Source organism: Suillus paluster, assembly GCF_016628075.1.
Source record: "Suillus paluster strain FC165 chromosome Unknown EDB91scaffold_271, whole genome shotgun sequence".
NCBI lineage: Eukaryota > Fungi > Basidiomycota > Agaricomycetes > Boletales > Suillaceae > Suillus > Suillus paluster.
Window position 1 is genome coordinate 1 of NW_024537831.1, and position 25,820 is coordinate 25,820.

A 25,820-nucleotide genomic window follows, 5' to 3' on the forward strand; every position below is an offset into this window, starting at 1 on the left:
TTGCACACCGCAATGCTGGCTAACCCGTCCTGATTTCACCTGGTCAACCGGCCTACCCATCTCTACTGCACCCACGTAGCCCCGGCCCACCTGTCTTGATTTCACCTGGTTGACCGGCCCACCGTCTCCACTGCACCCCATAGCCCCGGCCCACCCAGCTCAATTTCACCTCCTTTACCGGCCCACCCGTCTTGATTTCACCTGTTCTACCGGCCCACCCGTCTGCACGGCACCCGTAACCCCGGCCCACCCGGCTCGATTTCACCTCGTTTACCGGCCCACCCGTCTCCATTGCCACCCCGTAACACCGGCCCCACCCGTCTCAATTTCACCTCATTTACCGGCCTACCCGCTCCACTGCACCCTGTAACACCGGCCCCATCGTCTACATTACATGTCATCTTCCGGCCCACCCGTCTCCATTGCACCCTGTAACACCGGCCTCCACCCATCTCCATTGCACCCCATACGGCCGGCCCACCCGTCTCAATTCACCTCATTCACCGGCCTACCCGTCTCCACTGCACCCCGTAACACCGGCCCCCTCGTCTACATTACATTTCATCTTCCGGCCCACCCGTCTCCATTGCACCCTGTAACACCGGCCCACCCATCTCCATTGCACCCCATACGGCTGGCCCACCCGTCTCCATTGCACCCTATTCCCCGGCCTCCTCGTCTCCATTGCACCCCATTCCCCGCCCCCTCGTCTCCATTGCATCTCATCTACCGGCCCCCTCGTCTCCATTGTGCCTTATTTACCAGCCCACTCGCTATCACACACTGGATTCACCACCATTCATAATCACCTATATAGTACATTGCTATACTACCATGTATACTATATACCCCCGGCCCATCCGTTTGCCTCGGATACACCACACCCTCGGCCCACTCGTCTATCACGGTACAATTATTGCCACCGGCCCACACCGGATGGCTCGTCTCTATCGTACATTGTCACGCCCGGCTGCCCGTCTCAGACGGGTGAATTCACTGAAGGGGCTCGAGAGTGGAGCTGAGGATCAGGTCGAAGGCAATGAAAGGCACGGCCAACTGACCTCTGATATTAACAAGGACAATATGAGCATTGATGAGCCTGAGCCTGAGATTGTCACAAAGCAGAAACCTGGCAAGAAATCACTGAAAGATGCAGTTGACGCTCAATTGAAATCAATGAAGGCTGATCAGTTTGCAAGTGTTGATCTTGCAGACAGGAAAAGAAACTCTTTACCGTATGTTGTCTTCAATTGCTGCCATGTTGTTGCTCACTGAGTTGACACTCTTCTTCCTCAACTTGACTGCGGAATTTACTAGGTCAGCTGTCAAATCTTCAGTTGGTGGACGCATCAAGGCCTGGGCTTCAGACATACCAAGTCCTCCAAGTTGCCCATCCGAAGGCCGCTCCCAGCTGCATTCTAATTCACATGCCTCTGTTCCCCCATCCACTATATTCTCCCGCTCTCAAGCCATGACAGCAGCTTCAGATGCAACTAGTCTTAGGTCTCAGGCCATTTCACAGAAAGGCCCTGATGTTCAGTCTGCTGTCTCTGCTGACAATCTGGTCGGAGGATTCAGTGATGAAGAGGGAGATGACATGTATGAATGTGAGGCTGCATTCCAAATAACGGGAAGGCAGCCAGTCGAGGTATAGTATCTCTCCCTTTGATTTATCAAGCTCGTACAGCTCACTTCTTAAAGCCTATACTCCAGATTGGTGATATCACAGACTTGGAGTCTGAAGATGTTGAACCTGGCAGCAAGTCAGTGGTATGTGGTTTTCCTTTGGCCATTGAAATATTCTTTGACCATTGAAAAATTTCCTGTGGGCTGAATAGTTAAATCCTTGGCTGGCATCAAACAGTAAGCTTCCCCCACCATCCTCTCAGCTTCGCATGTTGGAGGCTGCCCGCCACTTGGCCGCTGAAAAATCAGATGGAGTTCCCCCACCATCTACTCAGCATCGCAAGCCACAGGCTATCCACGTTGCGAGTGGCACAAAATGGAAACTCGCATTGGAGTCCAGTGTCGAAATCGTAGAAAGTCTCGATGATCAGGATGACTCCTCGGTAATGAGCGACATTGAATTTGTTGATGACTCTACAATGTTAGTTGACAAGCCTTAGGGAATGCAAGACACCCCCCTCACCAAAGTGCAAGCTCCATGGACAACATCCTTGGTACGTTCTTTTCTTTGTGGCCCCATATCAGCATTGAATGACTAATGTTTTATTGCAGACCACCGTTATGACCACCAATGCCAGGGTGCCACCTGCAAAGAAGGTCAAAATTGAGCCAAAGGTCAAACCCAAGCCAAAGTCAAAACCGAGCAAATGAACATGTCAGAGACTGCCCTAGTGTCCACTGAGGCAGACTCAGATTGCACTTGGGTTGAGGCGACAAAGGCTCAATCGGCCTACCAGAACACAGATCTACCTCCTGCATGTCAGGATGGGCATTGGCCTAAGGTTTTCCTTCCCACAATTTACCTGTGGGTGGGAAGTCAACCGAACCTTTGGAACATCAGTGATGATGCCCTCCTGGAAGCTATTAAACATGCCTTCGATGTTGTCTATCCAGAGGCCGAGTACACACCCACCTTGCAAGGCTCTGTTTTTGGTGTTTTATGTTTCTTGACCATCCAATTTTCCTGATCTCACATCTAATTTTAGACTAATCAACATCTCTCTGAGTGGTGCAGCAATTTTGGCTCCACTGCAATTGCCATCATCATCGATTTTATGGCTCACAATGATGACACCAGCCCTGGTGAGCTTGCTGAGTACCTCCTGTTGGATTATGGGTTCCTTTACAAAGATCCAGATGTTATTGACAAGATGAGGACTTTCCAGTCCGCATTTATGCTCCAGCTCATAGCCACTGGCCACCTCCACACAACAACAAGTCATGCTGATGTTCTGGCACTCAACACTGACACTCTTGTTGTGAATGGGATTGGCAGTGTGATTGGGATATGCACAGCCGCAGCAAGCTGTTTTTCTTCTTCTTTTGCTCGAAGACAATGCTCATTTACTTGTACAGTTGGAACACACCCTGAGGCTCATCAACAACAATGTAATTAACATTGAGGATGTACTCGCAGCTCCCCCAGCACAATGCAAGCTCATGCTCAAAACACCAAAGGTGCTCAACAAGGCCACTGGAAAGGAGACCTCAACTGCCTATGCATTCTCGGTCAATAATTGGGGCTCGGCAACAAACTCATTCTTGAAGTCAGGCTCGTCTGAAGGGGAAAAACCTTACAAGGGACATCACCTCAATGGCCCAGAAGCTTCTCAAGAGATCAAAATCTGGACTCAAAGACTTCCTTTCCAATGATAACTTCAAAGAACTCGATGAGTGTGCCTTGGTTTAGTGAGTTGTCAGTATTTTCTCATGTTTTCACATTCAATCAACTCCCTTTAAACAGAGCCAGAGTCTGTGCAGGTCTTCTTCATTTTGCTTACTCATCTGCTTGTGCTTGCCTTTCCCTCAGTTGTTCACAGCATTGATTGCCACTTTCCACATGTTTCCAATTCGCTTTTTTGCCCTTGTCTTGCATTGATATCTCTCTCCACATCTTTGTGACCTTCTGGACTCTCACTTTCTACCACTTAATGCCATTTTCCATACACATTGTGACACATTTTTCTCACTTTAAAAGATGATGTGGTGCTTTATAAGATGCCATATTCTCATTTCCAATGTCCGAAAAATAGGCCATCCAGTGAGTATTACAGCTGATTGCAAAATTATGTGGAAACACAAAAGTTGGATTTGGATCTCAGAAACACCCGAGCGAGAACCCCATAAGCATATCACACTGAGCGAACTGGCAGCAGCAAAGGGCACAGCACTTGCATGCACAGGAAGTGAGGCTCAGCACTCAGTGCCAGCAGTGAACGGCACATACGATGTTCTCAGCAAAAACTCTGCCAGAAATATTCTGGCCAGTGCCTTCACTGCACACGGATAGGTGAGTGATGTTCTGATGTGTTGCGATTCACTGATCCTCACCTTGCATACTGACTAGCAGGCGGGAGATCATTGATGCGTCTGACGCATTATTTTTGTGCAGGAACCTACTAGACCGGATGTCAGGTGCCATGATCCATCTCCATTCATGCTGAGGACATGGATGGCGCAATTCTGCTGATGAGTTCCTTCCATTGTTTTATCTCGTGTTTCTACCATTACTTATTAATGCATTCTGTACAGTTCTCATTACATCTATACTGGCCTTGTTGTATTCCCTGTCGTACTCACTTGCTACTACCATGTGCATGTAATTTTTTCTGCTTCCCTCTGTTTCTTTTGATTTTACTAATCTAAAGACACTCATTCTCCGTAGCCTTTCACACAGTGCACCCTCCCACATCATCTTGTACCTTCCTCTGGCACCTTCTTCGCCTTCTCGCACCCTCTCGTGATATCTGACACCCTCAGGACACCTTTTGCATTGTCTCACGGCACCCAAAACCCCTGCGACACCTTCTTGCACCTCTCATGGAACCCGAAACACCTATCTCCTTTACCTTTTGTTGAGTTTAGTTTAGAATGGTTGAAATACACTTCATTGATTTGGATTTATTCTAAATGTTCGAAACTTGACTTCTATTAGGCTGATAAAATTCGACAAAATCTACAAGCTATCAAGTACTGTTGTGTTCTAGAAGGTCTGTGTATTGAAGGTGCTACTGCGAGCTCTGGGTGTTTTTGTGCATTTCAAGTAAGTGTCACGGAGCCCTAGTACTCACTGCTCAGACTCGTTGGGACTCTACAGCTGCAGTGCGACCATGCATACGGGGTCCTCGTCCGGGTGTTTCCGAGACTCAAATCCAACTTTTGCATTTCCGCATAATTTTGCAATCAGCTGTAAGAAAATTTAAGTCAAAATCAGAGGACGACTGGCCTTTTTGCGACTTTTCCCGCATCACTCTTAATTTTCATTTTGGGTCTCTTAAATCCATCATAAGTCACTATTAAGTCGTGATAATCAATCCGTGGTTTTCCTGATGAAGCAAGAGATAAAGATAACCAACGGCGCATCAAAGTTATGATGTCGTGAACCGGACGGATCCGCACCCGGATGGACCCAGCCGGACGGACTCGGAAAATTCCATTTCCCGGATGTCCTCAAAGGTGGGACACACTGCGAGTGATCTCCGCACACCACCCAGCGAGTACGACGGCCATGTCACCCACAATCACGAGAGAGTCAGCAGCAGAGCGGCTTCAGGCAGTAGACTGAGCTTGCGAGGGCATTGGAGGTAAAAGAATCGTGATTATATCTTAGGACATGCGTATATACAGCTGCTCCGTTAAACCAGGTCAACACAAATGCGACAATGTGGCGTGGGTGACTTGAGAGTAGGCAGCCGGAGTCGGGGATGGGGGGCTCGCCGCCGCTACGATATCCATATGATGGTAGTGTTGCGATATGAAACTATGATACATCTGAAATAGGCGGTTTTCCAAATTCGGACGCGCATGAAAAAAAAAACGACCAATCTCATTATTCTTGAAAATTGCTGTAATCTCCCTTTTGCGCGCTTTTTGGTGATTTTACGATGCATTTGACAGTGACTGCAATGGACTTATATCAAGTTTTCGTGCCTTAAATTGTGTGCAATAAGTTGATTCAATCGTATCTAAGCCGCCACAGGATTATTATCGGAAGTACCTCCCCATCGTCTCCGCTTATCCACCACATCTGTTCAGTCCTCACATTTCTCCTCATGCTCAGTTTCACGGCTAGATCCATTTTTCCAAGGTGCTATCTATATCCGTCCACATTCCTTCGACTCTCCTCTCCTCTCATGAAGCTATTCTCTTTCGAATGCTTACTTTGGGGGTGTCGTCGAGGAGCTGCTTGTCGAGCAGTAGGTTGTGACTAAGTTTCCTTGGGCGGAGAGTACGGTTTGGAATAGATCTCCTTAGACCTTAGGCTTGACAGGGGAGGTCACGCAGCATTCTGATTCCTCGAGGCAGGTGCCACTGACCGGAATTTGTATCTTGAAACAGAAACAAGGAACATGGTGACTTATGGAGAGTCGTCAGACTTCAGTGCCAGTATGGCTATGAGTGTATCAGTTTCAACATGCTGTCTATGATCGTACCCACCTGACACTGTCATGAGGGCTTCTAGGTTCAAACTTACAACGAGACTACAAAACTGCATTGCAAGTATTTCAGTCATATGCTATGTATTCAAGTACTTGTTTGAGATACACATCCATTGCTCGAGCGGCACTTAAATTTGTTCAGAAGCATGCGCATTGATCAACTCAGCAAGAAACCACTAGTAAGTCACGCATCGTGCTATTAACCATACTGTACCGATGCGAAAGCAGAAACACGACTCACTGTAGTTCACTGTCGCGACATGCCACTCAGTCTTGCACACATATCCAGATTTCCTACCACACCGGTGAGTCACGGTTAAATCCAGGACGCGAACTACTCGTACTCACTTGGCCATTTTTATTCACAGTGCCTGACTCCACGCATGCCTCTCCCTCGCAGCAGGGATCATAGTTGCAATAGGTGTGACAAGTATCACTGGTGTCAGCGTCGCTGCGGCTGTCAATGGGATTGGCAGATAATGACGCTGTCAAAACAGCAACAACCGAGAGGACGAAGTAGAAACGCATCGGTTGTAAGGATATGATATCGGATCAGATAAATCTGAGGGAACGGTAGGAAGACGGCTTGCTTTTATGTGCTGAATATTGTTATGGCAGAACTTTATGGCGATGTAAGAAGAACCTATCTTACGGAAAACATAATTGATTCTTCCTCATATCTTGCTAAGATCTCGTGAACTTTGTTCACGCACGGTTACACGGACAGTCCGATCGTAACGTGGTTCGCGGACTAGGTCAGTAAGAGTCTGATTCGAGATCACTGCATGCACTGACAGACATGGTACATCATGTGTGCGAGTTTATACGAGGACGATGACAGTGTATGGGAGAAAAGCGCGGGAACATCACTGGGCGCAGAGTAAACATTAAACAAACAATGTAGCACTATTACAGTAAATACAAAGGTAAATAACTTACCGCTGAGGTCACGGTTGTTTGCTGGTGTGCACCGGCGGTGCTCTGTACGAATGAATTCCTAGCTTACTGAAGGGGACACAAAAGCCCCATCTGTCCTCTTTACTAAGAAGGAAGTATAGGTGGTGTAAATACACTCCAAGAGTCAACAACTTGAACACGTGCGCAAACGAGTTGAACTTGTCTACTTACTACGCGGCGGCGACGAACGAACGATTTCAACCAAGCATATGAAAACTACGTTGTAAGCAATATCTTTTCCAGCGTGTATCTGCGAGATGTCGTTTACCATGTATCGTTCATATTCCCCTCGAGTTTGTTATCTTGCGGAAAACGTGTTGGAACTTTCAACTTGGAGGTCAGGCATCTGACAGGCATGCGACGAGTCATCGTTCCAATCTATATGGACTATCGATTGGAGTCATCACTCCTTGCATGTCAACGTCAACAGTGGTGTTAACGGGGTTTGATTAGAAAACAGCTTCAGGCACCCATATAGAGGTATCGATATCAATATTGTGAGGAATTGTTTGATCAATGATGATGAAACATTTCTGATGGCTCTAATCTAGTTCTGGTTCTGTATTTCTGGAGTTCATTGGCAAGAAAGTCTCTCCATTACTATACTCGCCATCGCTCCAGTGCGCATACTCAATCTTCAGGTCGCAGAACCCGAAAGGCCGTTTATGCAGAGCAGTGCAACTACGGACTCGTTACGAGTCTCGATGCAATGATGCAAGGCAAGGCTATCCATTAACCACCTCCGAACCACCGCGTTTTCGATTCGCCGATCCTTGTACCCCAGCTCAGCTGTGATCAAAGGTGACCGGTTCCGGTGAGGTGTCGGCTGAAACTATTTGCGACGTCCGCTGGTCACTGAGACTTGGGCAGCTTCAAGTGACCGACTCATCGATTCGCTTCGCTGTACTCTATATCTATCTCTATATCGAGGATTTAGGCATCGCATCGCATTCTGTCGATAATCGAACACAACTTCAAGTCAAGTCAAGCTCACTCCGTGGCTACATCACAGAAATGAAAAAGTATAGTATGATCATCGCTAGCCCGCCTATACGGGCATATCCAGCACCATATAGACGCGCTGATCATTTTCATTTTCCTCGTGCAAAGGCTGCAGCTGCTCCCTTAACATGCACATGACATCCAGAATCCAGAAGGGTAAGGTACATAGAGACATGATTCAATTCATATCTCCTTATCTCGCCCATTTGAGATGGGACTCATTATTATTATTATTATCCGGGGAGGTGTAGATATCTCAGACGAAGATCTTTGGTGATCATGAGACTGGTACATCATTTGAGATTTGAGAGATCATCAGTGGTATTAGTACTGGAGTCTGCATCATACCGCCGCCGCTACCGCCGCCGCCACCACCACTGACCTCGAGGATTCAGATGCTTGAAGATGATGTTTTCAAATATGTTGCAACTGACCTGTTATGTTTTTTAACAGATCATGTCGGTGTTTTATCGTCTTTGGATTTGAGTTTGAGTTCTCCTACTCGTCTGAGGTGAGCGGGCTCTTGGCTGTATTTAAACTTTTAAAGATACCGACGATGCAAAGCAGAGACGAGGGCAGTCCACTACTTGACTTGGCCACGTCCATTATCGATTGGTTAGTCTATATGTACTCCAGTGCAGCCTGTCATCAAAGGTGAGGCCTAGGCGTCGGCTGAAACACTTAAGGCGACGTACGCGTATGCTGATGAGAACTACAATGTCCAGCTTTGTGCATCCATGATTATCCATATCCGAGGATTTCGATGATTATAGTTCCATTGATGGTTGGCCCGCCTGCACAGGCACCGTATTTTAAAAATGCGCCAACAGTGATAATTTACCTCATGCATCACAAATCACTCCCGCTGCGCAAAACGAGTATGTCTTAACTTCTCTCGGCTTCGTCATGATGCGTTTCCAGTAGACTTCTCGGATGTTTGGTGATTGTGAGACATACAGACCCATCATTCGAGAGGTCTCTCCCATCGGCGGAACAGGGCGCCTGCACAGGTTTGTACAGGTCTATACCAGCAAGGTGGTTCGCTGATTATCATACAGTGGTACAGATATTGTTCCTCGTACATTATGCCATCTTTACAGCGGCACTGCGGAACATACGTTCTGGAGCTGCATCGTACCACCGGGCGCTAAACGTGATGTTTCAAATATATCTGCAGATGCCGAGGAACTGACACTGTGTTATGTTTCTCAATAGATCACAACGAATCATATTGGTGTTCTACCATCTAGCGATCGCTGGCGGCTGCAGCGTGCAGACTTCAGGCGTCATGATCAGACATCGTAGAACCGGTCGGAAGTTGGAACTTCGGAAGGTCGTTTATGCAGGGCAGTCTAACCACGGAGATTACGACTCTACGCGAGATAAAAAGGAGATGCAAGGAGTCTATTAGTGAAGCTAGGATATCCTTGCGATAAACTTTACACCTGCTATTACGTTATCTTTCACGGCTGCATGAACGTCTACACCAGACGAAATATGTACGTACTTTATATGGCACATCACTACCCATATCCTGACAGTTGTTAGCTTTAGCCCCAATTTCTCCTTGTCAGTCAGAGCCGACGTTGTGCTGCCTAATCGGACCCGATCTGTCTGTCGAAAGACATTCCGAATTTCCGATCCAGTCCCTGTACTTAAATGTCAGTGAGCTCACATTATGGTGACAAGTTCACTGTGAAACACCGAGCCTAGTCACGTCAAGTCTATCCATAAGCTGTTAGCCTCCATTTCTCCTGCCGGTCGCAGAGCCGACGAATGATAACATTACCACATCCATTGTTCATTCCCAGAATGGTTAACGAGATTTTCAAGACATAAAAGCAGGCCCTCTCCCCTAGCATACACCACCTCAAGAACCCTTCTCAACTCTGCCAGATCCCACATCACTTTGTATAACCAATGCGTTCCTTCTTCCTCGCCGTCGTGGCTGCTTTGACAGTATCTATGTCTGTCAGCGCAATGCCAGATGTTTTAAGTGGGAGCCGACGATGTGTTGAGGACGGCGGATATTGCGCCGTCGACAGTCAGTGCTGCTCTAAAAAGTGTTATGTGAGTATGAATAGTTTGTGCTGGATCAACCCCTTGACTCACCCTTCGCGCCTTCTAATAGAATGATGTTACTGAGACACCGTATTGCCAATCTTCTTCTTGAAAAGGACTTTCAAGGAGCTCACACGTCATGAGTGAGTCGTGTTTCTGCTTTCGTTATTGGTGTTGTTATTCACGACGTAGTTCGTAGTTGATTACTGGGTTGATGGTTGTTTTTGGACGTCAAATTTCATTTCCGCTTGAGCAATGAGACCATTGAATAGAACACCCCAACTCAACTTGTATAGCTGGGGTGAATGAATGAGATATCATAGCCCCGGTGGCCATAAGCTTGAAAATTAAAAGTCATGAATCGGGACTCAGCCGATAGCATATATGATGGGGGAGTACCCGTTCACAGTCACACGCATGCAGGTAATGTTGACGGACATGACAATGCCAGTCACCAGTGGGTCAAGTAAGAATCTTGTAGTGGTAACGTACGAGTTAATCACAAGAACCGCCATAAACCTCCGTCACTACACCATGGCGCCAGAAGGCAGAATTTCAAGGTAGTAGGTGTGTAAAAAATTGACGAAATAGAACGTATCAATGCCTGTGTGGAGCGATGGTCTGCCGACGAGGAGCTCCGGTTATCACGATGCGAGTAGCGAGGACATTTTAGGAGAACGTCAAGTCAAATTTCAACTCGCAGATTCTTGTAGCTGAGTAGGCTCGAGTTGAACCTTGGGCTGCCTGGTTTTATCAACTACCACTGGCTAAAATGAACTGGGGAAAGTATCAGTAAAGCCTAAGATCAAGGTAAGGACGAGTATGACGAGGAATGCAAAGCTGTAATATCCTTGGGGAAGACCGTCAGACGCTGAACACGGAATATTACAGAATGTTACATGTAAGAGAATGCGCCAGTGAAGGGGGACATTTCTCAGTAGCAGCGCTCTACTTTGTGATAAAACACCCATTTTCAACAGAGGCTTCGTTTGCAAAGAAAGAGTGTTTGAGTGCGAAGTAACAGTGCCATAGCTTGGACAGTGGGCACCTAATAAGTCATCAAGTTAATGCCACGAACAAAAATTCCCAGTGCACCCAACCTCAGCAACGTAGCGCAAGCGGAAAGACGCCCTCCTAGCATACACCTCTCGAAACCACGAACGGCGCGCCCATTATTCGAACTACCATGTCCACTTGCGCGGATGGAGAATCAGGTGTTCCCGGTATTATGCACCATCAAGCCCCGAAACTCCCAAAACATCCAAACTCACCGTGTCCTCTCCATGTCCATCTCCGCATCCTCATCCTCCCAAAACCATCTCTGCGCGCTCTCCCTCCTCTGATCCCATCCTTCACAGTCATCTCGGATCTCTGTTGCTAAGAGGCTTTCAGGGGAGTTTTGTTTGTTGGCGAGGAGGGGATGTTGAGAAGTTGGGAGAAGGAGAGGACTGAATCGGTTTTATAATAATGTTCGTCATTAGTCATTCGTTATAGGGCACGGTGAACTAGAAGAGGACACACCGGATATTTAGCAGCCCTCACCAAGCCTCTCTCGACCTCCACGTTAATGACGTATGCACGGCGTGGCAGCCGTCGTAGTATCTGTACCAGATGGACCGGGTGCCAGGTGGACCTGAAAAGTTGAAGAAGTTTATGGGAGAGATATTGTGCCCACTGCATGTCAGGTTTCGCGAGGGTCTAATTGACAGGCTAGGGGACACGTACTGTTCTGCCTGCAGTCTTGTTATATAGAGAAGCTCGTGATACCGACCAATGCAGCGCTGCGCGCGACATGCAGTAGCAGCACCAGCAGCGAAGTGATGATGAATGGCACATATGAGCTGACGTAGGTATTCGGGAGAACCTGATTGGATTCAGGTAACGATAATATTTTAGGAGTGGAGGTAGGCTACAGCGAGAAGGTTTGGGACCACGGATAGGATGGTGAGTTGAAGCGCTGTAGGCAGGATATGAAGATTTTCTGACAGCCCGATAAAGGTTAGAGACGTCGACCGCAAGTAAGGAGGGAATGTATGCACGACGACAGACCTCTTCGAGTTCCTCCTTCATTAAGCAACTTCTCCACCCCACGATCGATTCGGGACTCTACGTTTCGCACGCTCTCGAGCTCCGTCCTCCAATTCATCTTCGGGTGCCTCTTGCTATAGGGAATACACGTTGTAGTAGTTGATCGTGAAACCCGGTCGTTCGTACTATGGAAGCCACTATAAGCGTACGGTGCAGAGTGCATTTCGGCAAGTGCCGAAATATTATAGTTGACCTATGTACGTTGGGCTAAGTTGTTGATTCGATTTTTCCTCCCAGGCCAAGCTTTCCCTCAGAACTGGATTTCGATGTTGCATTTGCGCATGGCTGGGAGAACATTCAAGTACCCTTATTGCGATGCAGCAATACCCATCTCAGACGATCAGATCCTAGTTTTCGGTACTTCTCATTTGTTTGTTCTTCATACACGATTATTGACACGTCGTTGACCGGTTCATCTCCGCCACACCGTCTCGCCTCGATGATTTAGCTCGTTGTGCGTTGTCCTCAGAAAGGCCTAGACTTGAATCGCCGTATTCGCGTCCGTGCGGACCTGTCACGGCGATGGACGACATACTGCAGTACATTGCCATAATTTTTGAAGTCGCATTATATATGTGGTGAGCTGAGAGTTTGAGCATCGAGTGTAGTGTGTTGCTGACAATCTCAACATATAATTCCTTGGTCACAAGCGACGCATAGCCAAAGCTGGATGCTATACGTGCAGTCGTCAAATTGTCTCAAAAACACTTTGATCGACAGTGCAGTTCTACGGCTGCCATGAATTCGACCCGACAAAAAATTTTATGACCTATGTGATGACTCAAAAAGGTGACTGTGTTTGCGTGAGTCGTCCTTTACTACATTTTTCTGCACTCCCGTTCATACGAAGCACCAGTTCAATAATTCCAGCTGGATTGCTGTCGCCTCAACTAACACCCGCCTTATCTATCACGGTCCTCCGGGTGCCATCGGTGTATTAGTCTCCTCGGGCTTCTTTTCTGCGTACACCCTCTTCGAAGGCGAGACAAGTTCGAAGGGACTTTTGACGTCATCTGCGCACACTCCCCCAGGCTGACATTGACGAGGAGAAACAAGATCAATCCGTGACTAGCATCGAACAGAATCATAGCTGAAGGTACAGTATCATAAAAAGGGAAAGAACAAGATATTGACAAAGGTACACCGGCTAATCGTTGCATAAACTAATGGTATAATATGGTTGTAATGTGGTATATATTATCGTCGAATCGTCCTCGACTTCACGTAGGTATGAGATCAGTCAATAAACTCATGAAGAAAATGAAACCCAAAGAGGTACAGCAAGTCAAAGCCAATGCTCCGAACCAAGCAGCTTTGGTTTGAGCCAAGTCTAATCCATCGGTTATCACGATGAAGTATGCATCACGGACCCCTCTCCCCAACACACTCGAGTTGCAGTAACAATTATCATAGATATTCGTAAATTGCAGCATCGAGGCCGCAATGATCCAGATTGCATTGACAATTGCCAAGAACTTCCCACCCCATCTCAAAAGGTTCGATAGTACCCTTGCGAGATGCACAGATGAGAGGGGATTTCTCGATTGGTTCGAGGATGAAGATGAATAGTGCGAAAGGATGCTCGACATAACGAGCATCGCCCATACTATCGTGGCCATTGTGCCATAGAGGATGTAACCGAGGGATCTACAGCCAAGACCCTGCGATGGCCTTTTTGTCAGCGACAGGTGCAGGTAAGTGCATCAAGTGATGCTTACCACAGTCGGGGTACAATACACAACCAGCACCGCAGCTCCAGTTGTTGCCCATTGCAAAGCGAGAGGCAGCAACGAGGCAACAAACATGCGAGAGAACATCCCTGACGCCCATGGGCTGCGTGCGGTGTATCGAGGAAGTTTGCAGTAGGCATCGACTTCAAATGGGTTTCCGGACCTGTTGCAGGACTCAATGACATTCCTCCTGCTCGCGTTCCTCCACATATCACCCATTCTAACCGGTCTGTGCGCTCTAACATGGTTGGAGGCCACTCGAAAAGCATTGAGGACATCCTCCGCCGACCGAGACCATGAAATGGCCCTAGCGTAGTTATACACGGGTGGAGTTAAAGTTTCGTCGGTAGACGAAGGCTTTGCAATGCTGCTATCAATGGACACTGCTCGCATTTCAGAGAGGTCTGATGCTTTTACAATTCCATAATCGGTAGCTACAAATGCCATGGCATCCGCGTTGTCTATGGCCTTTGTAACGCGTGCGTAGTCGCACTTCGGAGATAGCTGCAGCCAACCAATGACGATTGGTATAAGCCACAACCACACCGATCCAATCCCTTGACCGTTGGAGTACATATTAGCGTTGACATCCGATAGTGAGCTGGCGACTGTCAATAAGTATGCAATGATGACCCAGGCAATCGATGTCGCAGATGCGATGGACCAGGTGTGGGTGTAGTCGAGAAATTCGGCAATTGTCGGCCACCAGTCATCATTCTCCGGTAGGACAACGAGAGAGCTGAGGAGCGAGTCTTGATTTGTTATTCTCAGAGGAGATTGTTGAAGGCTTATAAGGATGCGGACGGCGTTTCCAGCGTTAGGGAAGGACACGTCTTCGAACTGACGGCTGATCCACCTAGCGTTGAGAACGGTAAGAATCATCGAGTAACCGGCGAGCACCGGCGAACCGACTGTGAGGATGGCAGACATGAGATTGTCAACTCTATGTCTTGCACCGAAAGGCAGCTGAAAAATGAGCGCTAGGTAGGGTAATAACCAGGCGCCGAACTGCTGCGAAGTGTTTGCCCAGGTGGGCTTCTCTGTTCCCTCACCGCACTGCGAAAGACAAGTGTCATAGGTGAATCCAATTGCGTTCAAGATGTCTGACGACACATTTGGTATATTTGCGCCATTGGCATCCACTAATCCAGACGAATCGAGGGTCTGATTGGCATTATTTCTGAAGTTGATGAGACAGACGGTAAAATTGGGGGCTGAGCGTGTCCCTTGGATAAACACGAGAAGTAGTAGGAACAATCGAATCCCTAAGAGAATGGTGAGCAAGAGTCGTTATGAGTCATCAAACTTACTCTTTGTATTGTGCATAGGCAAGGGCATCAGGTGTATCAATATGGCACAGTGCACGTACAAATTTATATGAGGGGAGATTTGATACTGCGTTCAAGGTCGCCAACCAAAACGCTTATCTCTAGATCTGGGAACACCCATTTTAGCAGGGGAACTCAGGAAGCCCCAAGTATCAATGTAACTGAGTCGCGCAGATAACATGGCTATGGCTTTGAGTCTGCACAATGAGCTAAACGATTGCTAATGTCGTCCAAGGCGGCTTCCCACCGCTCATCGCTATCACAATTCAGGAACATACCAAGTACTGCCTACACTGCAGGCAAAATCGAATAGGTGAAGCCCACGAGATGGAAATCAAATGTGACAAAGATGTAAAATCACGCATGTGTCACGTCCATTGGCGGCCAATCAGATTATGTTCCGTATGACATTACAAAATGACACTAGTACTGTCGAAATGGCTGCAGTGATTTGGCAGTGATTTTCGATTTCAATCTCGTGAGCCTCGCTTGTTCGACTTTGCCCGCAGTACTACTATCATTCCGGGTAATCTGCAACTAGCATGTAATATGCAAAATGTTCAAAACACCTCAACGCGCTGCTCGACTCACTTCAAAAAAATTCAGGCATATGTAGACTACTTATAGATGATGTATTGTCCAAGTAGAATGAAAATTTCTTGAGTGTTGGAGCTGCGAGAGATGAAATAGTGGTAATTTGTAACCATGCAGGAACATAAATCATCCAGATCCCATAGATCCTACAGATATATTCACAAAGTTATACCTGGAGCATGACAATCACCTCGTCAGGATTCCAGAACACAATTTCGATAAAGGTCATTCTGTTGTTTTAAGATGCTATAGAGGAAGAATTGACGACATGTATGAAAACGTGACAGCAGATAGGAGAGAGTGTAAGAAATTCAATCTCCTCTACGGCACACTCGGCTAGTGCACGGCATCTGCACTCTCCACACCAAGTCTTGCATTGTGTTGTGTCGTCTCCTCTTGCATCATTCTCGCATCCTTGTTACAATGGCACCAAACCACAGGCGTACTATCCGTCAGAAGAAAGCCGAAGCAAGACATGATTCGTCAAAATTCAATGCACAAACCATTTGGTGGCTATCAGCCACAGCCTATCCCTCCGAGTCAACCCTCGATGGTGCGCATGGATCTTCCCCCACCCGGGTATGCACCCCCATATTGTCCCATGCACCATTCCGCACCTCAGCTTCAGCCTCCACATATTCCTCACTTTGCGCCGGCTGGTAGAGCAGATGTTCGAGTTGGTGGTGAGGCACAGATATATGATGTCGCAGGCCGTCAGCTCTATTCAGGACCATATCACCAGTACAATCACAATAACTACATGAATCGCGATACTTAATAATAATATATTGCTGTATTCAGTACTTTCAGAGCTTTGCACAACTTCAACAACTTCAAGTTCGACGACTCAACGCCAACAGATCGAGAGCTGCGGAGAGTCAAAGTTGACGGTGCCGGTGCTGCGCCGAGGCGTGACACGACGTGACCATATTTTGCAGATTAGCAGTCAGACCCTGAATTTTCTCGGCTTTCATCCGACACCACACCACAACGTCCTAAAAATGAGCAAAAATCAGATCTATATAGAGGTGGTACGAATCTACAACTCTCTAAATTCGTGGAAGATAAAATGAAGTGGTTGACGAGCTACAAAAGATTTGCTGAAAAAGTTGCAGATTACCCGGAATGATAGTAGTGCTGTTGTAAGCCTGGTAGCTTACGTACACATACACATGGTTCATTGCATCATAGACAAGTCTTTTTCTTAGCTCGTGCCTACTGTCGTCGTCGTCTGCAACCCAGAACGTGGTTGTATTTTGTTTCGTGTGTTTCTTCAGTGTTCTCGTCGTTGGCCACTACTTGTTTCCAACTGCCCACAGGACCAGCAAAGAGGGTATTGTGCCTTCGACCAAGGGCTGTGGATCGGTTGGACTAACTCCTCGGCGCAGCGGGATGATCGATATGACCAATAGTGGGTGACAAGCAGTGATGCAAGATGGACGTGTGCCTCTGGGTAGTAGAAACTGAGGATCCGGAGCAAGCATTAGAACCCAGCTGCACAAAATGGGATGACCTGTGAAAACCCTAAGTAGCTGCCAATTGCTGTGCAAATACGGAGAATACTTCGCACATCCTTGGGTTCAACACGAGTCTCGCAAAATGTCAGCCAAAAGCGAACCCAAAGTGGCCAGAGTACCCGTGACCTAGCCTGGCAGCATAGCCTGGAGCATTCACCCTGTAGCGTCGCCGTTCAGCGCTCTTGCAGTACTCCGGCCACCCCACGTGCCCTATCCTCCGTGGAGGGAATAATTATAATGGATCAGATCTTCTCCAGTTTTGCAGCGCATCCGAGTGGATCTGAGAAGCTTGTGATCCAATTTAGCAAGTTGCTTGTTCTCGCGAGCTTCTGGAATCTCGGAGTCGTTGCTGTCAAATACTCGGCATGAGTCCCCAGCCTGAGCGCTCTTGTAGCTGATGTACAACATTTGTGATTCCCTGGGAGATCCTCACTTGATGTTTAACAGATCGTAATGATTTGTATTTATCACTCCAATGGAAGCACATCTATTCTGTCTGCGCAGTCTATCGCTCCTCCGATATGTCAAGTATGACATCGATAACCAAATCAGGAGTGCCGACCTATGAATGGCAGCACAGCAGCAAGTGCAAGTACTGTCTCCAGAAAACCTCCAGCTTGAACGCACCGCAGTAGGTTGGGTTCCAATATTTATTTCAAATTTCAAACTCTGATTAGGACCACCGCCACCACTGAACTATACTTCTTCGCCATCCACCAGGAGCAGCAGTTGAGCAGCTAGTGCAGTCCTGCGGCTCCCATGACTTCCACACCCACAACAAAGTCCGTGACCTTCGTTGATGACTCAAACGGCGACCGCATTTGCGCGATAATGCGTCAGTCATCTTTTAGCATGATTTTTTTTATGTTTATTGCTGCAAGTTTTCCCGTCTATTGCCGACTTCGCGAAATGGAACGAAGTGCACTTCGACTACCTTCGTTCACATCGAAGTCTAACAAAGTGTGTCAAATTTCCACTTCAGTTCGCTTCGCGGCGACACTAACCGAAATTCACTCATCCTCACATCGTTCGGATTCACCTATTTACAGGCGACTCTCCTGTCCTAGAAGTTAAGATCGACAAGGTGTATTCTACACACATGACGGCTTTTCCTTCACAATAATAGTGTAGTTAAGAATTCCAGGATTCGACAGATACCAGGGACTGCAGATATGCTTTGTAACATTAAGCATACCTGAGGCCTGATCCTTACTCCGATTCGTATTGCCAAATGACTGAAACAGCGCCTCAATATTTTCGATCTTCCATGATGTCAATTAAAGACCTTGTGGACTGCCGATAACGATGAAATAAGGCGAGATCCCTTGCCAGCGTCGACGTGTCCGCATACAAACTCGAGCATCCTATAGGTATCGACTTAGGAGATGTTGTATAGTGGACGCGTGCAAATGCGAACATTTTGACATTCAACGGTTCCGCCATCCATCTTTGCGTCCCACTTACGCCTCTTGGCCATCCTCCACGGGCAACGGTGCAGTCCTGCGGCTGCATGGCAACCCCGACAACAATGTCCATGACCTTTGTGATGACCCAAACAGCGACTGCATTTGCGTGAGTCGTATTTTACCGTGTTTTTCTGCACTCCTGTTCATACGAAGAACCAGTTCAATAATTCCATTCGGATTGCTGTCGCCTCAGCTAACACCCACCTTATCCACCACGGTCCACCGGATGCCATCGCATTAATGGTCTCCTCGGGCTACACCTTCGAAGGCGAGACAAGTTCAATGGGACTTCTGACCCGAATCATGTTATCTGTTCGCACACTCTCCCAGGCTGACATTGACAAGGAGAAACAAGATCAATCCGTGACTAGCATCAAACAGAATCATAGCTGAAGGTACAGTATCATAAGAAAGGAAAGAACAAGATATCGACGAAGGCACACCGGCTAATCGTTGCATAAACTAATGGTATAATATGGTTGTAATATGGTATATATTATCGTCTGATCGTCCTAGACTTCACGTAGGTACGAGATCAGTCAATAAACTCATGAAGAAAATGAAACCCAAAGAGGTACAGCAAGTCAAAGCTAATGCTCCGAACCAAGCAGCTTTAGTGTAACCTAAGTCTAATCCATCGGTTATCACGATGAAGTATGCATCACGGACCCCTCTCCCCAACACACTCGAGTTGCAGTAACAATTATCATAGATATTCGTAAATTGCAGCATTGAGGCCGCAATGATCCAGATTGCATTGACAATTGCCAATAACTTCCCACCCCATCTCAAAAGGTTCGATAGTACCCTTGCGAGATGCATAGATGAGAAAATATTCCTCGGTTGGTTTGAGCATGAAGATGAGTAGTGCGAAAGGATACTCGACATAACGAGCATAGCCCATACTATCGTGGCCATTGCGCCATAGAGGATGTAACCGAGGGATCTACAGCCAAGACCCTGCGATGGCCTTTTTGTCAGCGACAGGTGCAGGTAAGTGCATCAAGCGATGCTTACCACAGTCGGAGTAGAATACACAACCAGCACCGCGGCTCCAGTTGTCGCCCATTGCAAAGCTAGGGGCAGCAACGAGGCAACAAACATGCGAGAGAACATCCCTGAAGCCCATCGGCTTCGAACAGCGTATGTGGGAAGTCTGCAGTAGGCATCGACTTCGGATGGGTTTCCGGACCTGTTGCAGGGCTCAATGACATTCCTCCTGCTCGCGTTCCTCCACATATGCCCCATTCTAACCGGTCTGTGCGCTCTAGCATTGTTGGAGGCCATTCGAAAAGCATCAAGGACATCCTCCGCCGACCGAGACCATGAAATGGCCCTGGCGTAGTTATACACGGGTGGAGTTAAAGTTTCGTCGGTAGACGAAGGCTTTGCGAATGCTGCTATCAATGGACACTGCTCGCATTTCAGGAGACGGTCTGATGCTTTTACAACTCCATAATCGGTAGGCTACAAATGCCATTGCATCCGCGTTGTCTATAGGCCCTTGTGACGCGTGCATAGTCGCACTTCGGAGATAGCTGCAGCCAACCAATGACGATTGGTATAAGCCACAACCACACCGATCCCGTCCCTTGGCCGTTGGAGTAGATGTTAGCATTGACATCCGTTAGTGAGCTGGCGACTGTCAACAAGTACTGCAATGATGACCCAGGCAATCGATGTCGCAGATGCGATGGACCAGGTGTGAGTGTAGTCGAGAAATTCGGCAATTGTCGGCCACCAGTCATCATTCTCCGGCAGGACAACGAGAGAGCTGAGGAGCGAGTCTTGATTTGTTATTCTCAGAGGAGATTGTTGAAGGCTTATGAGGATGCGGACGGCGTTTCCAGTATTAGGGAAGGACACGTTCTCGAACCGACGGCTGATCCACCTAGCATTGAGGACGGTGAGAATCATCGAGTAACCGGCGAGCACCGGTGAACCGACTGTAAGGATGGCAGACATGAGATTGTCAACTCTATGTCTTGCACCGAAAGGCAGCTGAGAAATGAGCGCAAGGTAGGGCAATAGCCAGGCGCCGAACTGCTGCGAAATGTTTGCCCAGGTGGGCTTCTCTGTTCCCTCACCGCACTGCGAAAGACAAGTGTCATAGGTGAATCCAATTGCGTTCAAGATGTCTGACGACACGTTTGGTATATTTGCGCCATTGGCATCCACTAATCCAGACGAATCGAGGGTCTGATTGGCATTATTTCGGAAGTTGATGAGACAGTTGGTAAAATTGGGGGCTGAGCGTGTCCCTTGGATAAACACGAGCAGCAGTAGGAACGATAGGATTCCTAGGGGGATGGTGAGAAAAAGTCATTGCGAGTCATCTAACTCACGCTTTGTATTGTTCATGAGCACGGACATTAGATGAATTGATATGGCGGAGTGCACGTACGAATTTATATGAACAGAGATTTTGTGCTGCGTTCAAGGTCGCCATCCAAAACACTCATCTTTCTGAGAACGCCCAATTCAGAGCCAGGGAAACTCGGGCGAAGCGCCAAGCATCAACGTAACTGAATCTCGCAGATAACGATGATGGCTATGAGTCTGAACAATGAGCTAAGTCTCGCAGATAACATGGCTGAGTCTGAACAATGGGCTAAACGATTGCCAATGATATCTAAGGCGGCCTCCCACCGCGTTTCGTTATCACAATTCAGGAACATACCAGTCACTGCCTATGAGGAACTGCCCACAGGATCAGCAAAGAGGGTGTCATGACTTCGACCAAGGGCTGTGGATTGGTTGAATCAACTCCTCGACGCAGCCGAAGAACCAATGATATCAAGCATGAGAACCCAGCAGCACAAAATGGGATGACCTGTGACAGCCTTAAGCAGTCGCCAATTGCTGTGAAAATGCGGGGTATACTTCGCGCATCCCGGGGTCCGACACGAGTCTCGCAAAATGTCAGCCAAAAGCAAACCCAGAGTAGCCAGAGTACCCGTGACCTAGCCTGGCAGAGTACATTTCCAATACGCTTTCGGAGGCTGTCTCGAGGCTCTGGCTCTGTAAGGCTGCTAGGGAAACATTTACAGGGATGATGCGACGAGGGAAGACATTATGCTGTTAACATTGTTGGGGCGATCGTAAATCACAAGCAAGTGGTGGCACTTTAATCTTCACTGATGGCCTGACAACGGCAAAATGGCCCTTGTAGTAAAGCGGCGCTTCAATCTTCTTGGTCTGTGCTGAATCCTGAAGGCCTGATAGTTTAATTTGAGTTGAATATAGGGCGGGATTTCTGGCCTCGTAAGTGTCGACGTGTCCGCATCATATGAAAGGTAACACCCTAGGTGCCGGAGAAATCTTATATAGTGGATGTGTGCAAAATGGCGTTGAATGCGAATGCTATGTGTTTACTCAGCACCGCCATCATTGCCACTAGTACATCTTCGCCATCTTCTTACGGAGCAGCAGTGCATTCCTGCAGCTGCCACGACTTCAACCTTAATGAAAAATTTGTCTATGATTTTTTTGATGACCCAAACGGCGATTGCGTATGCGTGAGTCATGTTTTTCTATACTCTCGTTCAGACTCACACGAACTTTACCACTGGCAGTTCCATCCGGCCTTATCCACCACCGTGCACCATTGTTGCAATTATTACCCTCCTCTGGTTATCCTCTTCTGCATAGCCCTCTTTGAAGGCGAGACGAGTTTGACGGGACTGTCATCGGGGATCGCGCCCATGCTGTGCCTGGTTCTTGTGCCCCTACTTTGATATCGGTGCTAGGGCTGGGGTTGACCCTGTAAGGTTTCCCCCTCGCAGTACTCCGACCGTGCCACATCCTACTACTGCCATACTTCAGGTTCATCTTCTGCGGAGGGTATACTTATAATGGATGGAACTGACGGGCTTGTCAGTATCCATGCCATGTGTAGGATACGATGATCAAACCTTGTCTAGTTTTGCACCGCATCCAGATTCCAAGCATCTCTACATGGATCCGAGAAGCTTGTGATCCAATTTGGGAAGGCCGCTTATTATCGCAATATTCTCGACTGGATCGCAAGCTTCTGGAATCTCGGAGTCATTGCTATCAAATACTCGGCGCGAGTCTCGTCCCCAGCCTCAGCGCTCCCGTGCCACGATTGTGATTTCTTGGTGCCAAGAATATTTGGGCAGAATCCCTGTCTATCGCAGTCATAGCCCTGCAGAATGCATATCTGCATCGTACCACACTGTAATGTTTCAAATATGTTGCAGATACGAGGTGCTGACATCCTCACTTGATGTTTTAAAACAGATCGTAATGAATTGTATTGATATCTGAACCAAATATGCGGTCTATCATCCATTCGATACTATGTCAAGTATGACATTGTCATCGATGACTGGATCAGGAGTGCCAACTTACGTATGGCAGCACAGCAGCAAGCACTGGACACTTGAAGCTCAGGAAATTCTGCGAGAAAGCTAGAGAGTATCTGTGTACCTGCTGCGCCGGCAAGAGCAGTAGTATTGAGCTCGATGAGTCGATCCGTTCCATATGTAGGCTGCGGTATCGCGACTCGCATAACGAGATCGCTCGCATACCCCGGACCCGAGATTACTAAAAACTGGGGATATCAGTGAGCACTTATTCCCGCCTTCTCCTGCTTTATGCTGCAGGTATTTAATCGTAAGGAAGTTCCATACACCGGTGTCGTCAGGCATTCTCTTTCATTGTCGTCTTCTCTCGGATTCATGCTTGTTGCTCTGACCGTTGTTCGACCACTATTCATCCACCATATGCTTGGGCCCTCATGCTTCTACCTTCACATTTATCCACCACACTTTTACCTTCCCGTCCGTATAAGCCGCAATGTTCTGCCCCGTATCATCACTCTGAATCATAGTTTTACGCTCATCACGAACTCATCACTCGTCGAACTTCCCTTGTCTATTCCCCTTTATAAACACTTACTAACAATGGAGGTATGCTCTCATTCTTACGTGCCTAGTACCAAGACGAGGCCAAACCGCTCAACCACGAATCGGACAAGATGAAACCACAAACAACATAGCGCGCTTAAAAGGAAATAGTATTGGGAAATGAACACAACAACTCCTAAGCTCTCTTGTCAACAGGAGGCCTGGGCAAATCAAAGAACTTGTTGATATCCCTGGCAGGGGCGCTGGGGCGAACTGCGGACGACTGTCATCATGTTAAAGCACATAGTGGCCGAGAACAGGGAGAAGGACTTACATTTAAGATATTATCTAGCTTCTTCTGTTTCTCTGCGCGCTCCTTTCTTTTGGAGGGTGAAACGTGCTGTATGGGGATGCGTGAGTCACTAGGATGTTGACAGATCAAAGGAAAATAGCCCACGTCAAGGAACGCGCGCAGGAAAGATTGACGGGGGGTTTTGGATGAAGAGGTGTTCTAAAAACGCGTGAGCGGTAAATTCACGCAAGGGTAAGGGAGGGAGAGCGTACCTCCATATTTGTCTTTAGTTATGAAAGTCGGACAAGAGTTCGACACTTCGATACAATCAAGAAGTGAGAGATGATAAGTTAATGTGAGTGAACTTGATGATGGTACGAAAAAAAACACGGGGGCTTATATACGAGACAGAAAGGTCACAACGCAGTGTGGACGGTAAGAGCGTGAAGGTCTAAGCGTGTGAGGAAGTGTAGAAGAATGATAGTTATACAAGATCCACAGCAACAAGTTCATGAAGTAGACCATGTGTCGGAGAACAATGAAATGTAAATATACTTGTATACAGGAGTGCTCCGACGAGTGGACATCTTTTATGACACTCTGAATCCTGAGGCGTAATGCAGAAGGCAGAGATAAATGTTCACCTATATCTCCGAACTTGCAGAAGACTCTTGCATGAAGAGGCCTGGAATGTACTTTCAAGTTGGCGGTGCTTCAGAGTTTTGCACTCCTACTCGACCCCGATCTTTGTGCTTTGGCCATGATAGTAGGAAGATAAGAACCGGATAGACGTGCAGACTTGTACTGGGCATATTGGTGCAAAGGTGAGAACCGTGAGCTGGATCGCATCCTGCATGTTGATATCTTCCGTCGAACTTTAGTATGTACTACCTGCAAAAGTCTGACTTCCTCTTTGCCTCCTTTTGAGACAGCGCAGGCTGCGGACTCAGAGTCTGATCTTGGCGCCGATTCATTCGGAGCAGGGACGTGCTTCCGCACGCATCTTCGTTGAAGGGCCACCGGTTTTGACATGTCATCTTAACCCTTCCAGGTGTGGGTTTAACCTGCCTAGGCCGTTTAGAAAACAGAGGATTATCAAAAGGTGAAGAATAAGTTGACGGCAGCCGCGTTGCCAGATTCAAGGGGAATGATAATGAACATACCTCAGGGGTAGCGTAACAGTCTCACCGGACGTATGATTCTCTGTGAAAAATTGTAAGTAGCCTTCTGCGACAGATACACGTTACAGGCAAGTCCATGTGATAGGACCCTCTCCAAGGGAGACCATTGGAATGGGTGACGAGGCTTTTCAAGCACGATACATCATTGATGATTCGTATCGTATCGAGAGACTTTCAAATGTTTATGTGCGTTGTCTATGTGAAAGCGTGCTCACTCACATCGTCGACGCCAGCGTGGTTCAGATCTGCGCCCGAACGAAAGCTAAAGTCAGTGTAGAAGCTTCAAGTGAGAAACTCGTCGCAGAAGGAAGTCGTAAAGATAAGAACCCCCAAAGGTGGCTAAGACGCGCACGAGGGAAAGAACGCGGATACCTCATTATATCGCCGAAGAGCTCTGGACTGTCATTCCACCCAGCCTCAGTACTTTTCATAGCGTCTAATATGGCTTGTGTATATTCCCGATTGAGGAATATAATTTGAATCTGACCAGTACCTGACGAGCGTGATATGTGCTTTGAGGGATCGGATCTTGTGTCTAGAGTATTGGTTAGCACGCAGCACAGATTCCGCACTCGCACTCGCCAGATTGTGTCAAATTAATCGTTGTA

General features: G+C 47.6%; 6 protein-coding genes across 6 annotated transcripts; 3 read left to right on the top strand and 3 right to left on the bottom strand.

Moving 5' to 3' along the window:
• Positions 1 to 838: 838 nt before the first annotated feature.
• On the top strand, positions 839 to 3,339 carry EDB91DRAFT_1351777 (uncharacterized protein; the record flags this gene model as incomplete). The annotated part of the gene is made up of 9 exons (XM_041326143.1): positions 839 to 1,235; positions 1,318 to 1,648; positions 1,702 to 1,770; positions 1,839 to 2,069; positions 2,127 to 2,180; positions 2,239 to 2,301; positions 2,349 to 2,621; positions 2,673 to 2,963; positions 3,043 to 3,339. The coding sequence occupies exons 1-9, from the start codon at positions 937 to 939 to the stop codon at positions 3,337 to 3,339; spliced, it is 1,908 nt and encodes a 635-aa protein (XP_041168792.1). The 5' UTR covers positions 839 to 936.
• Positions 3,340 to 11,093: 7,754 nt separating this feature from the next.
• Positions 11,094 to 12,396, bottom strand: EDB91DRAFT_1089046 (uncharacterized protein; the record flags this gene model as incomplete). Its single annotated transcript, XM_041316551.1, has 5 exons — positions 11,094 to 11,193; positions 11,417 to 11,593; positions 11,688 to 11,819; positions 11,871 to 12,009; positions 12,195 to 12,396. 5 exons carry the CDS (start codon positions 12,394 to 12,396, stop codon positions 11,094 to 11,096), a joined length of 750 nt encoding a protein of 249 aa, XP_041168793.1.
• A 686-nt stretch (positions 12,397 to 13,082) lies between these two features.
• Positions 13,083 to 15,631, bottom strand: EDB91DRAFT_376648 (uncharacterized protein). Its single transcript, XM_041327054.1, has 3 exons — positions 15,274 to 15,631; positions 13,952 to 15,228; positions 13,083 to 13,894 (listed from the first exon to the last, which is right to left on the bottom strand). Exons 1-3 carry the CDS (start codon positions 15,299 to 15,301, stop codon positions 13,454 to 13,456), a joined length of 1,746 nt encoding a protein of 581 aa, XP_041168794.1. The 5' UTR covers positions 15,302 to 15,631; the 3' UTR covers positions 13,083 to 13,453.
• A 677-nt stretch (positions 15,632 to 16,308) lies between these two features.
• EDB91DRAFT_1089048 (uncharacterized protein) lies at positions 16,309 to 16,810 on the top strand (the record flags this gene model as incomplete). The annotated part of the gene is made up of 3 exons (XM_041316552.1): positions 16,309 to 16,464; positions 16,508 to 16,626; positions 16,687 to 16,810. 3 exons carry the CDS (start codon positions 16,309 to 16,311, stop codon positions 16,808 to 16,810), a joined length of 399 nt encoding a protein of 132 aa, XP_041168795.1.
• Positions 16,811 to 19,387: 2,577 nt separating this feature from the next.
• On the bottom strand, positions 19,388 to 21,241 carry EDB91DRAFT_1240482 (uncharacterized protein; the record flags this gene model as incomplete). The annotated part of the gene is made up of 5 exons (XM_041322026.1): positions 19,388 to 19,828; positions 19,886 to 20,335; positions 20,380 to 20,503; positions 20,568 to 21,168; positions 21,214 to 21,241. 5 exons carry the CDS (start codon positions 21,239 to 21,241, stop codon positions 19,388 to 19,390), a joined length of 1,644 nt encoding a protein of 547 aa, XP_041168796.1.
• Positions 21,242 to 22,170: 929 nt separating this feature from the next.
• Positions 22,171 to 22,689, top strand: EDB91DRAFT_376798 (uncharacterized protein). Its single transcript, XM_041327055.1, has 2 exons — positions 22,171 to 22,386; positions 22,444 to 22,689. The coding sequence occupies exons 1-2, from the start codon at positions 22,213 to 22,215 to the stop codon at positions 22,603 to 22,605; spliced, it is 336 nt and encodes a 111-aa protein (XP_041168797.1). The 5' UTR covers positions 22,171 to 22,212; the 3' UTR covers positions 22,606 to 22,689.
• Positions 22,690 to 25,820: the final 3,131 nt, after the last annotated feature.

Bases quoted from the DNA above. Each gene is read 5' to 3' on its own strand.
- EDB91DRAFT_376648 (XM_041327054.1), bottom strand. From the start codon at position 15,301: ATGCCCTTGCCTATGCACAATACAAAGA. The intron at 15,229-15,273 runs GTAAGTTTGATG...CCATTCTCTTAG, and splicing joins GCCTATGCACAATACAAAGA to GGATTCGATTGTTCCTACTA. The intron at 13,895-13,951 runs GTAAGCATCACT...AGGCCATCGCAG, and splicing joins TGTATTGTACCCCGACTGTG to GGTCTTGGCTGTAGATCCCT.
- EDB91DRAFT_376798 (XM_041327055.1), top strand. From the start codon at position 22,213: ATGGCGTTGAATGCGAATGCTATGTGTTTACTCAGCACCGCCATCATT. The intron at 22,387-22,443 runs GTGAGTCATGTT...TACCACTGGCAG, and splicing joins CAAACGGCGATTGCGTATGC to TTCCATCCGGCCTTATCCAC.